At 44.0% G+C, this 15860-nt stretch overlaps 1 protein-coding gene across 2 annotated transcripts in view; it reads left to right on the forward strand.

Annotated features, from left to right (window-relative positions):
- Positions 1-15860, forward strand: part of MKLN1 (muskelin 1) — a 91495-nt gene that overhangs the window by 34937 nt on the left and 40698 nt on the right. For both annotated transcript variants that reach the window (XM_060279220.1, XM_060279221.1), the window contains one exon: positions 7021-7133. In XM_060279220.1, the coding sequence (XP_060135203.1) occupies positions 7021-7133 (113 nt within the window). The remainder of the gene's footprint in view (positions 1-7020; positions 7134-15860) is intronic.

Genomic DNA, 15860 nt, shown 5'->3' on the forward strand with positions numbered 1-15860 from the left:
CATTTGGGTTAAAATGCTGGGCTGGATTTTTAAACTTTTGCTGCTCTCTGTTAAAAATTGTAAGCACTCTTTTATCGGGTCTAGATTAGGAATTGTCTTATATTGCTGTTTCAGTTTTAACTTTTTAGATACAGTGGTACCTCTGGACGCGAACGGGATCCATTCCGGAGCCCCGTTCACATCCAGAGCAGTACGGAACCTGAAGCGCCGAATCTGCGCATACTCGCCGTGCGATTCGGCGCTTCTGTGCATGCGCGTGACGTCATTCGGTGTGTCTGCCAATGCGCGAATCGCCGAACCCGGAAGTAACCCGTTCCGGCACTTCCAGGTTTGGCGAGTTCGTAACCCGTGATGTACGCAACCCACAGCGAATGTAACTAGAGTTATAACTATACTGGTTTAGATACTGATTCTAAGCTACCTTGGACAAACTTTTGTTTCGAAAGGCAGCATATAAACCCTATAAATAAATGAAAAACAACTTTAAAGCAATCCAAGGCCTTTCTATATATATGCCTCCTAACCATTCTTCCTCATTTTCTTTCCTCCCTCATGGTTTGTTTTGTTAGTTCATAGTATTTTGTGTGGGGACATTGTTTTATCATTTTTGTACAGCTTCTAGTTAACAGCCACATAATAAATAATAGTTATACCGTTAAATGCCGGAGGGATTGTTAATGCAGCAGGGAAGCACCCTCTAGTGGACAGAAAGCGGAATACTTTTTAATGTTATTTTTCTGGCAGAAATAGAATAGGAAATTTCCTCCTGACGTGCACAACAGAAGTTACTTTGTAGGGAGGCCAGTTTCTGGAATTCTGCAGTTTGTCTCAACAAATTATGACGTACACCTGCTGTCGTTTTAAAACTGCCACATGTTCAGGGAAGGTACTGGTGATCAGTGGCTATTTGCCTGATTTTTCTGGGCAAATAGTACCAGGACATTTTGTGCTCCCGCTATTTCAAGCTTGTTTGACACTTTCGGGATGTGCAATCGGGAACAATCCAAGTGTGGTTGAGGAATTTTAAAGGTGTGTCAGTCGCTGCCAGAATTTCAAGGTGGACTGCTCTTGTTGCTTGCTGCTCTCCTCTCAGCAACCCCTCACCACATTTGCAAGTCTGTATTTGCTGCCAGTCCAATATTCAGTGGCTGTAAGTGATTTACCGGCCAACGAGAAGCTTGCTACCACATCCCATATGTCTTTGATAAAACTGAGCTACATAGCTTTCCATCTGCCGCCCTGAAGATGCATATTTCAATTATTCCAAGCTGAAAAAGTAAGTGTTAGCTGCCTTAACGTCATCTGGAAAACTTCCAATTTGCTACGTGACCTTTGGGGCCTATTTTGAGCACAGGAGAGCTTCCCTTTCTTGCCCCCCCCCCAATCCTAGTTTTTCTACTGCCCTAGACTTACCTTGATCCATGGAACATGACATTGGCCTTCTCCATCCTGAGCAATCTCTTCCTGAATGGAAATTCCGTCTCCATTGCATCGGTCTTAAGCTTCCTTTTTCTTTAGTTAAGAAGGGCCCAGAGGATTTTTGCTCTGGAATCTCACTGAGGAACAACATATCCCTGGTTTGCTTGAGACAGACGGACACCTGTGCTTTATTCTTTTCCACAAACACGCCCCTCTTCTTCTCATTATGGGCATAAATCCAAAAGCCTGGTTCTGGCCAGTCTAGTGCAAATGGCAGCCTGGGGTCCCAGAGTTGGAGGCAGCCTCCCGCCGCCACCGAGATAAAAATGACACGATATGGCTAAGCTATGAATAGCAAAGCGCCTGGCGTGGGGATGAATCAGCACTTGGCTTACTAGCCAGCTACCTGACAGAGGAGATCCCTCCTGCCAATTTATTGCATGTCTTGTGGGCATCCATTTTAATATTTTGGTTAGTGCCTCATGAAGCCAGGAGACATCACTGTAGACGCTTTGTGAGGGGCAACCGTGTGCGTGTTTGCTCTCACAGTGCTATGGAATTGATGATAATTCCTGTCAGAGGAGGATGGTTACGTAACCTGTCAGTGTCGCTGCAAGCAGCAATACGGGGATGTGCTTTCATAACCGGAGGTCAGGCCTCTGTCTCCGATGGCATCAAGCAAGCTTAAAGCTTAAAATCTTAGGGAGCATCTCCTAGTCTATAAATCCTGCCCCACCTTCCGAATTAAGATCTCCTAATCAAGCCGACTCCAAGTACTAGTGGTTTGTCTTTTTAACAAGAAACAGGGCTTCTAGCATTGTGTCTCTAGAATAAGGAATTCATAGAATCATAGAGTTGGAAGGGGCCCCAAGGGTCATCTAGTCCAACCCCCTGCAGTGCAGGATTCTCAACTGAAGCATCCCTGACAGATGGCCATCCAACCTCTGCTTAAAAACCTCCAAGGAAGGAGAGTCCACAGCTTCTCAAGGAGGTCTGTTCTACTGTCAAACAGCTGTTACTGTCAGAAAGTTCTTCCTTCCTCTCCTTGTAGGTTTTGAGGGTGTCACCCCTTTCTTCCTCCCACCCCAAAACTGCATTTGTTTAGATGGTGATTCAGAGGCAAACCCAGCCCTCCAGATGTTTTGGGACTACAGTTCCCATCATCCCTGACCACTGGTCCCGTTAGCTAGGGGTGATGGGAGTTGTAGTCCCAAAACATCTGGAGGGCCGAGTTTGCCTATGCATGTTCTAGAGAATAGATAATGCGTCTGATTTTTCTGTTGGTAAAATTGGTGGTTCCTGTATTCTGCTATGGTAATTTTGACTGCTGTTGCATGGTTTGATCGTTGGGGGTTTAGTATTCCCATGTTAAACGGGAGGAGTTGTAGCTCAGTGGCAAGAGCATCTGCTTTCATTCCAATCCCCGACATCTCCGGTTGGAGCTGGGAAAGGCTTCTGCCTTGAACCCTGCGGATCCACTTCAAACCGGCCTGAGATCTTTTGATGAAGGGTGGTATATAAATCAAATAAATAAGTCAGTCGGTCAGCATGGATTATGATGAGCTAGCTGAACCCGATGGCCTGATTCCGAATAATGCAGCCTCCTAATGTTCCTATGTTTTACTGCTCTAAAAAGGAGGTTACATTTACGTAAGCAGCTGTGCTTTATGCTCCTATAAAAGGAAAGCTCAGCTGGTTAGACCATGATGCTGATATTGCCAGGGCTGCAGGTTCGATCCCCATATGAGACAGCTGCATATCCCTGCATTTCAGGGGGTTGAACTAGATGATCCTCAGGGTCCGTCCCCCTCAACTCTGTGATTCTATGAAAAGGAGTTGGCACATGTTCTGTTAACTCCGTTTCTTGGCTATATGCATATTTTGCATTGCAGAAGCTACTGGTTGTGATGTCAAAGTAGCTGGGGTGGCGTCAGGCAGGGACAATGCTTGAAAGGTATGTATTGGAACAATAGACTTCGGAGACTATATGTGGAAGACACGGGAATATTAGCCTGTTTTGATAACACTCACTTGGGAGCAGTGCGTGTATTGTGTTCCGGTGAAGCATATCAGGCAAATGGTTAGTTATGGACGGGGCTGGCTTGACTGTGATTGTGCGAGCAAAGGTTGACTGTCAAAATGCCTCCCTGCCACTTGGGCCTTTTTCATGAAAGAAACAAATGCTTTCCTTAGAAGGGGGAAATTTCCGAGGAGCGTTTTAACAGCCGTTAAATATTCTGAAGATGTACCAGCAGAGGAGACGCAGACAATCACCTTCTTAAGGACTCAGCAGAATGGCGTGAAAGGACTTGAAGGAAAAAAGAGCTCTATCTTAAACATGGGGAAAGAGCTTTCTAATTAAGAGCAATTCACTAGTGGAATATTCTGCCTAGCAAGATAATCCTTCATATTATGGATGAAGAGGATGGACAAACACTTGTGGAGTGATGTTTAAGGGGTGGTGGGAATAAAATGGCCTTCCTTGTTCTGATTTATTTTTAAATGAGGGCGTCAAAATTTGGAATGGGGTGGGGACTATGTTCTACCTGTCAGAATGCTCCTGAATCCCACTTGCTGGAAACAGCAGGAGCAGAGAGTGATGTTGCCATCTGGTCCTGATTCCAGGCTTCCTATAGGCTCCTGGTCGTCCACTGAGAGAACAGGGTGCTGCTCTAGACGGACCATTGGCCCATTGATTCAGCTGGGTTCTCTTTCCATTCCTATGGGGCCTGATGCAAATTCTGGAGCAAGCATTTGCATCAAGATAATACTTCATTACAAAGGCAGTGCTTGTTCCGTACTTCAATTGCAGACCAAAAATAACTTTTGTTATTTATAGTACTATCAGCTAAGGAGACAAGAGGAGAGAGAGGCAAATGTTGCTCATTCCGCTGAGCTAGTATGGTGCCTCTGTCTTTTTTTTGGGGGGGGCAGTTGCAAAGTGAGATGCATTAAGCAAGCTTGCCTCTCTCCTGTCCCTTCTGTGATCTCATGAGTTCAGTCTAGGATGGTGATGGATCCAGTTCTTGTGGGTGCTATTTCCATCAGCTCCCACCAGATTCAATTCAGGTTTGTGATCGGTGCAGCCTCTTCGTGCTTTGCATGGCGTTTTGCCCGAGGTCCAGTAGGATATGCACCGCGTGCCAAATCTCATGTGTTTTTTCCTCAGTTATCAATCGGGCCATTGTGGCAAATGTGGGTTTTGTGAGCTGTGAGAACTTAGGCACACAAAAGGACTTGCTCTTTGCAAGGAACACTGGCTGCCCTGTGCCCAGAAAGGAAGGGTAATTAAAGTTAATGACCCAAGGTAACCTCCTGGCAATGGTGCCAGTGGCAGCCACTAGCACTGCTGCAGACAGGGGTCAATAATTCCTATTCCCCCTCCTTTTAAAATCCCTTTCTAAAACAGATGCGTTATTGCTGTCGGGTGGAAAGCTGCCCAGATGTCTTTGAATTAATATGTTAATATTTTATTTCAGTAAGTAGTTTTGGCGTGGAATCGGGTCAGCTTAAGCACCTACCCCAACAAAGCAGCCATTTCGCCCCAAATGTCTGTAGGGAACACTTTCACACCAGCCTGTCTGCTAAGACAGAAGGCTCTGAGGCCCTGCCGTCACCCTACGTGAACCAAGAATAGGGACCAGAAAACACCCAGCACTTTCTCTCCTGTGTCTGCATGTTGCTTGAGAAAATCAGTTGTGGGAGGCGGGTGTTCTGCTGCCCTCCAGTGTTTTAGACTACAATTCCCATCAGCCCCAGCCAGCAGATGGTCTAAATCAGGCGTCCCCAAACTGCGGCCCTCCAGATGTTTTGGCCTACAACTCCCATGATCCCTGGCTAACAGGACCAGTGGTCGGGGAAGATGGGAATTGTAGTCCAAAACATCTGGAGGGCCGAAGTTTGGGGATGCCTGGTCTAAATGCTATATTCTATGCCAGCTGTATTGCAGTTGCCAAAAGCTGCTAACTTAAAATAAAAATTAAAAAATCGAGCTGCCATTTGATCCCGTCGCAGGATTTCTTTTTCTTTACATTACATCGTTTTTCGTTCTCCAGCAGTAGAAAAAAAGCAGTAGTGCTCTGGCTGGAGAAAGCATAAAGCCATTGGGGAGCAGGTTGCGGTAGAAATTCCCTTGGCACAATAGCTCCTCCAGCTGGCATCACAATCTCCCTACTCCTCTTCCTCCTGAGGTCCACCAGGTTTATCTGTGGTTGTGAATCCGTTCCATCACTCTTTCCAAAGTGGTTTCCTTCTCTGATAGGTGTAAAACTCAGCCACACTCGGGATAAAGGTTTGGGAACTGGAGGAAATGTTTGACCAGGTGCCAAGTAACCACTGACTAATTCCCCCACTACTTCTGGATAACTGATATTTTGCAGGGCCAAGTGCAGCCCTTCAGGCTTCTGTATCTGCCCCTCGGCCTTCTGTATCTGCCCCTTGGATGTCTCCCCTGGCCATACTCCACTCCAGCCCTACTTTGTACCCCAATTGTTTTCACCTATAACTCTGATAATGCTTCCTGCCTGTCTGGTTGGAAGATAGAAAGGTGTGTGTGTGTGTGTGTGTGTGTGTGTGTGTGTGTGTGTGTGTCTGTAAAGAAAATACCCTACAGCAAATATAAAATTTGCATTTGTTGCTCCATCCACTTTTGCTTCTGGCTATGCCCACGTGCAGCATCTGGACCTCCAGTGGCTGCCTAGAAAGGAATGTGGCCCTTGGGCTACAAAAGGTCCCCAACTCCCCACTTGCTCACCTTTCTCCCCTCAGGGTCCTTTCTTTCTAAACTGCTTAGGAAGTATAGGAAGGGGATAAACGTTTGGATGTCTCGGGAGGGCGTGTAAGCAGAACTGGCCTGGGTGCTACCTCTTGCCAACCTATAATGTAAGTGTCTTATGACTGAGATGAACTCCCTCCATTCACTAAAGTATAGACTTGACTCAGAAATTGCAACTTCACTTTGCTCTTTGTGAAGGAATGTAAGAAGTCAGGACATCTCTGAGGGCCTCTGTGCACTTACCCTGCTTGAATCCTAGGTGTGTAAGAGGTTCACTTGAGTGTCCATCAATCCTTTTTTATCTGATTGGACAGCATTGTTTAATCCCACCTCTCTTTGGTCTGTTAGAGCTACTCAGTGCCTCTCCTAGCACAAAACTAGATCCTTTTCATATAGATAGTATCAAAGCCTATATGCTTCTAAAATCTCTAAATGGTTAGGGACACGGCCCACCAGGAACGTCTTGACCAAGCCCCATTAGAATACAGCTAGCTTTTTACACTAAGTGTTTGCCACCAGCTTCCTAGTGGATAAGCCATCATATTCCGAAGGAAGTGATAGTCAGGCAAGTTTTCCTTGGAGGCAAGTTTTCCTTGTAGTCGACTCAGGCAAGTTTTCCTTGGAGTCGACCCGTTGAAACTAAGGAACATGACTAAATTAGGTCCATTAATTTCAGTAGGCCTCCACTGATTTAAACTTGGTCGAGTGCCACCCTGAAATTTGGAAAGTGTTTATAGATGTTGCAAGCAAACATTCTAACAATGATCTCATGCTTCAATCTGTTTTGTTCACAAACTAATGCCTTTTTTTCCTGAAATTTTGATTAGAAACAGTATATTTGTTTGGCGGCTGGGACGGGACTCAGGACCTGGCTGACTTCTGGGCCTACAGCGTGAAGGAGAACCAGTGGGCGTGTATATCAAGAGATACTGAAAAAGAGGCAAGTTTCAAGCATTTTCTTATGAGTGCACCATGTGACCAGAGCCTGGTGTTTGCCAAGGCAACACAATTCTTAAAAACACCCTGATTGTAGCTCAGCCTTGAGCCAGCAGTGATGTCGGAAACTTAACATTCCCATCCCCTCCGTGCTTGTTCTAAGAGAATATGAAGTCATGACCCTTTTTGGATTTCAAATGCATTTCATAATAGTTGATGGAAAAGTTTGGCCATTCCATTGCCGAGAAATAAACAAGATGCTTTGGCAGAACAGAATGATAAAAAAAATTTTAATGAAGAGTTTGGAGCTGATGGGAGACATCAGTACCGAAAGCTACTACTGAATGTCTCCAAATATACATGCAGAAGAAGCACTTAACTAAATGAAACTTTGGGAAGAGACGAGTATCTGGAAGTTGGATGATTTTTAAATGGGTTTTGCTCGAGTAAAACTTGGAAGACTTTTCTCTTCTCCCCTCCCCTCTCCCAGGGACTGAACTGGTGCAGCAAAATGGCTAAGAGAGTGAGGAATGAATAAGGGAGTCCTTGGCTTAACTCTCCTCCAGGCAGTCCAAAGGTGGCCTTGGACAAGTCTCTCTCAGCCTTGGGCTTCTGTATTGGGGGTATAATGCTGGCCTGCCTTCCAGGATTGTTGCAGAAATGGCACAAAAAATTGCAGGTAGAATATGTTGGACACTTGAAAGCAGCATGTAAATGCTAAGGCTTAGTTCCTAACCAAGCTTCCACTAGTGGGAGCATCTCAGGAGCAGAGTTCTGCTCATGGGACATATCTGCCAGTGGAAGGCGTAGGGGAAGACTTTGATCAATTTCCCCTTGTCCTTATACCCCTGGAGGGTTGGGCCACAGTGTGAGCCAGTGTGGTGTAGTGGTTAAGAGCGGTAGTCTCGTAATCTGGTGAACCGGGTTCACGTCTCCGCTCCTCCACATGCAGCTGCTGGGTGACCTTGGGCTAGTCACACTTCTTTGAAGCCTCTTAGCCTCACTTACCGCACAGAGTGTTTGTTGTGGAGGAGGAAGGGAAAGGAGAATGTTAGCCACTTTGAGACTCCTTAGAGTAGTGATAAAGCGGGATATCAAATCCAAACTCTTCCTCTTCTTCTTCTGTTAGAAACTCATATATATATATATAAAAGCTAGGTGCCAAATGATTCCTTAAACTAAGGTTGCAGTCTCCAAAACAGAAAGTCTTGTTGCCATTTTGGGGCAAGATGGTTCCAAAGTCTTATTTTTCAGACAATGGACTGACTGATTGATCTGGCTAGTTCATATGGCAACCTTGAACTAGGTTAAGAGCTTTGAGAACTTAAAGAAGAGTCACTTGATCCAGGGACAGTCCACATGTCTATCGACCTATTTCACCCTCTTTTTCTTAATGGTGACTGCTCCTGCTCAGGCTGCACAGAAAAAGCATTTTGGTTCCAGAAATTCATTCCAATTGTGCAGATAAAATACAACTGATGGGATAGTAGCATGTGAAAACAGTGTAGATCCAATGATCCCCAGATGGTGGAGAAGTCAGGTGCCATCCTGTCGCCCTGGCATCTTCACTTGGTCGCAAGTAGCTGATAGCTAGGTGCAAAATGCACCTGGCGCCTGGCTAATTTCGAACACTGTTGGGCAGCCCTCTGAGTGCCACCTGCTCCCTTGTATGCTCTGCTGGATCCCCATTCCTTCTGCAAATGGAAGGAGGCCTCCTGATCATAGAGGGTTACTTAAGGAGGAGGTCTAAGTATATGCTGTGTGCGTGAAATCTGCTGCGTAAGCCAGTATTTTACTATTTTGAAGGAGGGTATGGTGTAGCTCTCCTCTTGCAGATAAGGAGCAAACTCCCTACTAAGAGCAGCCGGTGTGCTTCTGGGCCAGGAAACTCACGCTTCTGGACTGTGACAAAAATCTGGAGGCCAACTGCAAAGGTCACGGTTGGAACGGGATAAATAAGCTCAACAAGGGAGATGCTTCCAATGTTCCTGCAAGAGGAAGGGCAGCTTGTTCATAAACAAGCCACTAAAAGGAACAATCTGTTGTACTGAGTTGTTGAGAATATCAAATGGATTCTAAGAAAAAAAATGTTTTGCTTTTGAATTATAACATGTTTATTCAAATCCTGAACCTCAATGCTGGTATTGCATAATAAAAAAATTCCTTCCAGTAGCACCTTAGAGACCAGCTAAGTTTGTCATTCTATGAGCTTTCGTGTGCATGCACACTTCTTCAGATACCAATTTTTTTTTTTTTGCTTCGACTACAACAGACCAACACGGCTACCTACCTGTAGCTGGTATTGCATGTGAGGCTTAGGCTGCAGTCTTGTTCAGTTATTTGTGGGGTAAACTCCAGTGAGCTTAGTTGGATGATGTGAAAGCTTTCAGCTGCATCTTCCTAGTATATGCAGGTGATCGGGCAAGGTTGGGAGCAAATGGAGAAGGTGTGTGTTTGAATTGTGGTGTGCCTTTAGCCTTCAGTTTGGTAGTGGCTCCATTATAAACTTGGCTTATTTTTTTGAGAGCGAAAAATTAGGCAAGATTGCCAAGGGAGTCAGTCCATTGTAACAGAACGGCTGAAAAAGAAGCTGTTGGGGACCCATTGCTGAATCCTCCTGTGATATATTTCTGTGATATATTTCTTCCCTTTTGTCAGAGCTGACTGAAGTGGGCCCAGGGGTGTGGTACCATCCTCTTGGGATTGCAACACTTCAAAACGCCATTGAAGAAGAACTTAATTTTTGAATTCTCACCCCAGAAAACATAACACTTGGAAGAAGGCTTGGCTTAGAACCCTTCTCTCCCAACCATCTTGAGATGACCTTAATCTTTCCTCATTGCAGCTGTTTGGCGTCCCTAAGGTCTTATTTGAACATTTGGGTCTTTGGTTCTGCGTTTATCCTGCCCTGAGGATAGAAAAGTGAGCACATAGCTGCTGGAATGTTGGAGGAGGATAAAAAATTGTTGTCTGGTGACGGCTTATGATACAGAAGCAAATGTTTGTTTTTGCAAGGACACGGCAAAGGTTGATGTCATTGTGTCCTGCTGGTAATGTCTCTCCTGCAATAGAAGCCTCTCGTGGCCTAGACTTCAGAGTGGCTCATTCTCCAAAGGAGCTTGCTAGTCCTAAAGCTAGCTGAATCCAGACATTGTGTAACAAGGTGATCCAGCGTACAGGGGGCACAATATAGTCCACAGTTTTTCAACCTTGGGTCCAGATATTGTTGGATTCCAACCACTCATCCTCTCCAGCCAGATGAGACAGTGGTCACGGATGATGGAAGTTCTAGTCCAGCAACACCTGGAAGCCCAAGGTTGAAGAAAGCTGATATAGCCAGATGTATGAAAGTACACTGTTATTATGTAAGATTTCCAAGTGCACAGTTGTTATGTAAGATTTCCAAGAGGAGGAGATGGGTTTACTAGTTAATAATTGTGAGGGGCAAGGGATATCGCGAAGCCCCTCCCCTCCTGAGTTCCAGCCCAGACCCGAGCGAGGCTGAAAAGAAGGAAAGCTCCAGCTCAAGTGGGGAAACAGGAAGTGGGTTCCAAGGCTCTGGCAGGGAAAGTGAGCCATCGTCCCAGGTGGGACAGGAAGGGGAAAGGAAGGGGGGCAGGCCAGTCCCCCCAACTCCGGAACTTCGCAAAAGGCGTCGGGGGAAGAGGATGGGTCTCCCCAAGTTATTATGCTGGCGCAAAACGCGCCAAAAGCCACTGGGAGGTTCTGATTCAAGCTAAACAGATGTGTCTTTGTAAATAGCACTGCCATTAGCACTGTAAATACTCAGCACCAATAAAACCATAAAATGCAGAGCTGTGTAGAGTCGTTACTCTGAAGTAGCCTTCTCCAGCCACCGTGACAATAATAATAATAATAATAATAATAATAATAATAATAATATTACAGACTGAAATGGCAGCATTGTAATCATGTGTGATTTTTATAAAGGGACTTGGGCTAGGTTTACATATTATATTAAATGCAGTTCCAGAAAGACAGCAACTGTATGTTTCATTCTTCCCTCCCTCTCTGTAGCATCTAGGGTGACTTACCCACATATCTTGATGTTGAATGTCACCCAGGAAATTTAATGCAGCACAGCAGCTTGGACTCTTCAAATAGGCGCAGGGAATAAAATTCCCACCCCACAATTAATTCTAAAAATGAGGCAATGCCAGCCGAAAGCTTGAAAAATATTTCAGATTTCTTGGCGGCAGCATCTCTTTAGGCAGTTGGGCATTCAGTCAATCAAGTTACGCTTGTCATCTCTTGGAACTATGGGACACATCTTTTGTGGTTATTCCTGAGCTGCAATTCATGGTGATGTTCCTAGAACGATTTGCTCCTTTTGACTGTCAATGCGATTTTTCATGCCACGTTGGTGGTCTGTCTGAGAAATGGTGGAAGGACTTCCTTTTTTGCATTGATAGGCATCAAAAACAGCCCTAGGACACACTGTGCCGAGCACTTGGAGCATGGAGCAGTTCCCCTGCTTTGGTTTTGAGTTGTCTGGTCCCAGTGCTCTTCCCTTGCTGAATTGTAAATTGTTCATTAGCGTTTAATAATTGTTTTGTGCATTGGCTTTTAACTCTTGTCCTGTTTTAGTAGGATTCGCTTTGTCATTAATATTTTGTGGATTGGGTCCCCCACGGAATGATCAGAGGAGGTGGAAATGACTGACAAACAAATAAATGGTTGGACTTTACAATGCATTTGTTGCTTGCCATCAGTGGTAGCAGCCTTTTTTTATATATATAACTGCATTTTGATTGCATATCAGAATTCTATAGGGGGCGGGGGGAGGAAACACGGCACAGACTTGTTTCTTGGATCTTGTGACTACTTGGTCTGCCAAAGGAGCTAAAGGGGACGGACTGATCTTGAAGATAGTCTTGCTTCGGAAGGAATGGAAATAAATATTTTAAGCAGAGTTGAATACTTCTGGAACACAGAACAAAACGGAAGCAGTAAATAAAAACTTTCAGAACCAGTTCATGGTTAGGGCTGACATTTAAATTAAAAGAGGGAGGTGTGGGGGTTATTTCTTATTTACCGGTATTTATACTTGAATTTCTCTGTCTATGATTTGGTTGCTACCCATTAAGCAGGTATAGCTAACTGGTGGCCTTTTAGATTTTGCTGAAGAATTAAGAATACTGTATAAAGTGCAATAATGTTAAATAAATACAAATGAGACACTATCGTACAGTAACATTGTGATAGTTTGTCTGAAACTACTTATTTTTAAAGATTATGGATGAGAACCAAATACGTCAGAGAAGACCCATTGTCAAGTCCATTGATGTAAGTGGGTCTGCTCTGACTATGCCTAACATTGGATTGTTCCCAAGGGGTAATTTAAATTCTTTAAAATCCAAATTTGCACTATGTTTGTGTTCACTATGCTTTCTTTTTGTGAGAGCTACATTCTAAAATAAGGAGGGTTTGTGAGTAAAGAATAGCAATCATTCTCCAAAGAATTGAATGTTGAGATTTCAGAGCTGTTGCCTGCACATGAACCGTGCTGTGTTCTGCTGCACCTTTTTAGTTTGTTCCGGACAGAATTGTATCTGTAAATAAGACCAGCGTAACACAATATACTTCCCCCCTACGATGAAAGCATGCATTCTGCCATTTGACAACTGCCTGTTTTTTGCCGCCTGTTCTTTTATTTTGAGTTGGCTGCAGCTCCCAGGCATGTCTCCGCACAGCCAAGCAAACACTTGGCTGCATTTATTTTACACCACAATGTCCCCAGGTGCCGCTCTTGTGGACTTGAGAAGAATCCTCCTGGATCGGATGAAACCACCTATGCAGTTCACCATAAACAGTTCATTGTTTTCAATGCTGCACTTAAACCCGACCCCTGTATAAATTGGCACTGCTTTGGGCTTCCGGTTGATCGTGGAGCCACCATCAGTCGAAGGTCCGCTCGGCGGAACAGACCTTGGTGCGTCAGGGACGGGGGGAACCACTCCAGTGCAGTGGACCCCCTCAAGAACCCCAAATTGAGCTTTTTGGGGGCATGGTCATCTGGCGGGTGCAAAAAGTGGGCTCCTCCCTCCCCGGCAAGGTTCTGTTTTGAGCCCCCGAGTGCGAGGGAGTTGGAGCCCCAGCGCATCGGATAAAGACACTTCCCCTGACAGCACAAAGCTGCAAGACTGAGCGGAATCAGCAGTTAATTCTTCCAAAGCAATCTTTAAATTCAAGGACTACACCGTGAGTAATTTATATTGGCTTTAAAAATTGAAGGAATTGGCTACGGCGGGAGATTTAAATACGGACGTCAATCTCCCCCATTGAGAGAAGTGAGAAGTAGTTACCTATCTCGAATCCGGAAAGATTTTTAGGAAGTTTTAAATTTCCAAAGATTGGACTTAAATTCTTCCCTTGAGGCAGGGCAAAGGGGAGAAGTGCTGAACTTAAGTTAAATCCCTGTAAAGATTTATTTTGGACTGGGGAAAGCCCCCTTGTACGCTGGAGTCGGTATCCTGGAGGGAACAGCGAGCCGCCATTATGACATCACAAAAGAAAGGAATTTGTTTACGTCTGAGGCAATGAACTGTCAGCAGTGAAGAGAACACAAATTATATGATAGTGAACAATAAGACTGCTAAATGTTTTCTCCACAAATGGCTATAATAATTTAAGGAATGAAGAAGAATAGAGAATGCTAATTTGCAACCAGTTTGGATATAACGTTTGCTTTGTAAGTTTGAAGATTTAAACTGCGCCATTTCCTGTTTTGCAACCCTGACTGTGCCCGTGAAATCTGAGACGTGCAAGATGCCAGTAGACAAAATAACACTTGACTTTCCTGATTTCCAAGAGGAACTCTTAAAATTGTTATGTGAAATTAGATGCGAGGTACAACAGAATACAATACAGATTGAAAGGATAAACCAGAAGTGTGTGGAAACTGAAAAAAGAATGGATATACTAGAGAGTCCAGAGAAAGAACAGAAAGTTGAACATTCAGCTGTGTTGGACAATGAAATGATCTTGAGGAAGAAATGGATGGGAAAGATCAAGCTGAAAAAAATCATTGAGATTCAGCATGGAACATTGTTCTCTCAGTGAGGGCGGGGGGAACAAGACCCATGTCTGGGTCAAAAGGTTTTAAAAAAAGAATCAGGAGAAGATCAAGTTGATGTAAAACAGCATCGAAAACCAGTATAGCACCTTGCTCTCCCTGTGAGAGAGGGAGAACAGGATCCATACTTGGGCCAGAATTCAATTTCTAGTGGTTGGCACTGTGCAGCATTTAGAGAATTGGGGGGGCAAGAAGGAAGTGTGGCTGTTAGGTAGTGATAGAGTGGGAGTGGGGTGAGAAGGAAAAATTGATATTATTTTCTGATTGGTAAAGATGGATCGAAACTGGATTGCTCTATGGAACTTGCTGAACCGTCTGGGAGATTCTGAGTCCAGGGGAGGGGGGGTAGAATTAGATGTAAATGTTTAAATGTTATTAGGATAGTAGAAGTAATGTTTGAATTCATGGATATTTTTGGGAATGAGTTTTAGGCTAAGGGGTGAAATACAAGATAGATGGTTGGGAAATTAATTATAGGTTAGGAATAATTTATGAAATGTTGAGGGATAATGAAGAGGAAAATGTTAATGAAATAGAGGAAGATGAAAATGTATAAGTTTTGGAAAATGGTTTAAGATATAATATGAAAATTGCTTGTTGTTGTTTAGTCGTTTAGTCGTGTCCGACTCTTCGTGACCCCATGGACCATAGCACGCAAGAGGGATTAAAAATGGACCCAGTGAGGGGGGAATAAAGGAAGTCCATATAACATTGTTAAGTAATGTGATTGTTATTCTTTTTTATTCTTTTTGGTTTTTCTTTTTTTGTATTTTTCATTTTTTTATTCTTATAAAATGAATAAATATTATTTGAAAAAATAAATAAATTGGCACTGCTTTGTTTTAATGCTATTTCATTTCAAAATAGAAACTGCCACAAAGAACTCATATGAATATCAGACAGCAAAATGATTCGCAGTGTGTCATCACAGACTTTAAATGGCCTTGAAAAATGCTACGTTTGGACGTAGCACTAAAACATAGTTGGCATCTGGAGAACAAGCCTCGCCTGTAATTTAAATACGGAAGTCGATCTCCCCCATTGAGAGAAGTGAGAAGCAGTTACCTTTCCTGAAGCTGGCTGGAAAGATTTTTAGGAAGTTTTAAATTTAAATCCTAGTGACCGTGTGACTGAAGTTAATTTGAGTCGGGGACTTTCCTAGTAGTGCAGTATACTAGCTCTCTGTCCTACATTTTCAGAGGGGGGTGGGGAGAGTCCCGAATAGCATTGGAGATAGAGGAATGCCTTGTTATGGTCACTCCCATTTTCTCCATTTCCCCTTCACTCCTTTGTATCCAGCAGCTCTCAAGTGTTCTGAGCGGAGCCAAAGTATTTGCAGTCAAATGCAGTCTCTGTTCCAGACTTCCTGTTCCTTTATTGTGAAAAGCGCTACCAAGATCTCTCAGCAGCCTGGGCATGTACCATCCTGCAACATGTTACGAGTTCAGCGTTCTTAAGATCCTTAACTCCCTTCGCAGGCAAAGCTCCTTAAGACTATAAACATTTCGTTTGAAAGCTTGATTCCAAAATCGAGAAGCCCAACAAGTTCTGTTCCTTTCTTATTCATGCAAGTGGTTCGGAAGGTGATGTGAATTCTCAGGGACATGAATTCACGCTTTCCCTTCTAGAAGCAGA

This window comes from Zootoca vivipara, chromosome 10, assembly GCF_963506605.1.
Source record: "Zootoca vivipara chromosome 10, rZooViv1.1, whole genome shotgun sequence".
In the NCBI taxonomy this organism is placed as follows: domain Eukaryota; kingdom Metazoa; phylum Chordata; class Lepidosauria; order Squamata; family Lacertidae; genus Zootoca; species Zootoca vivipara.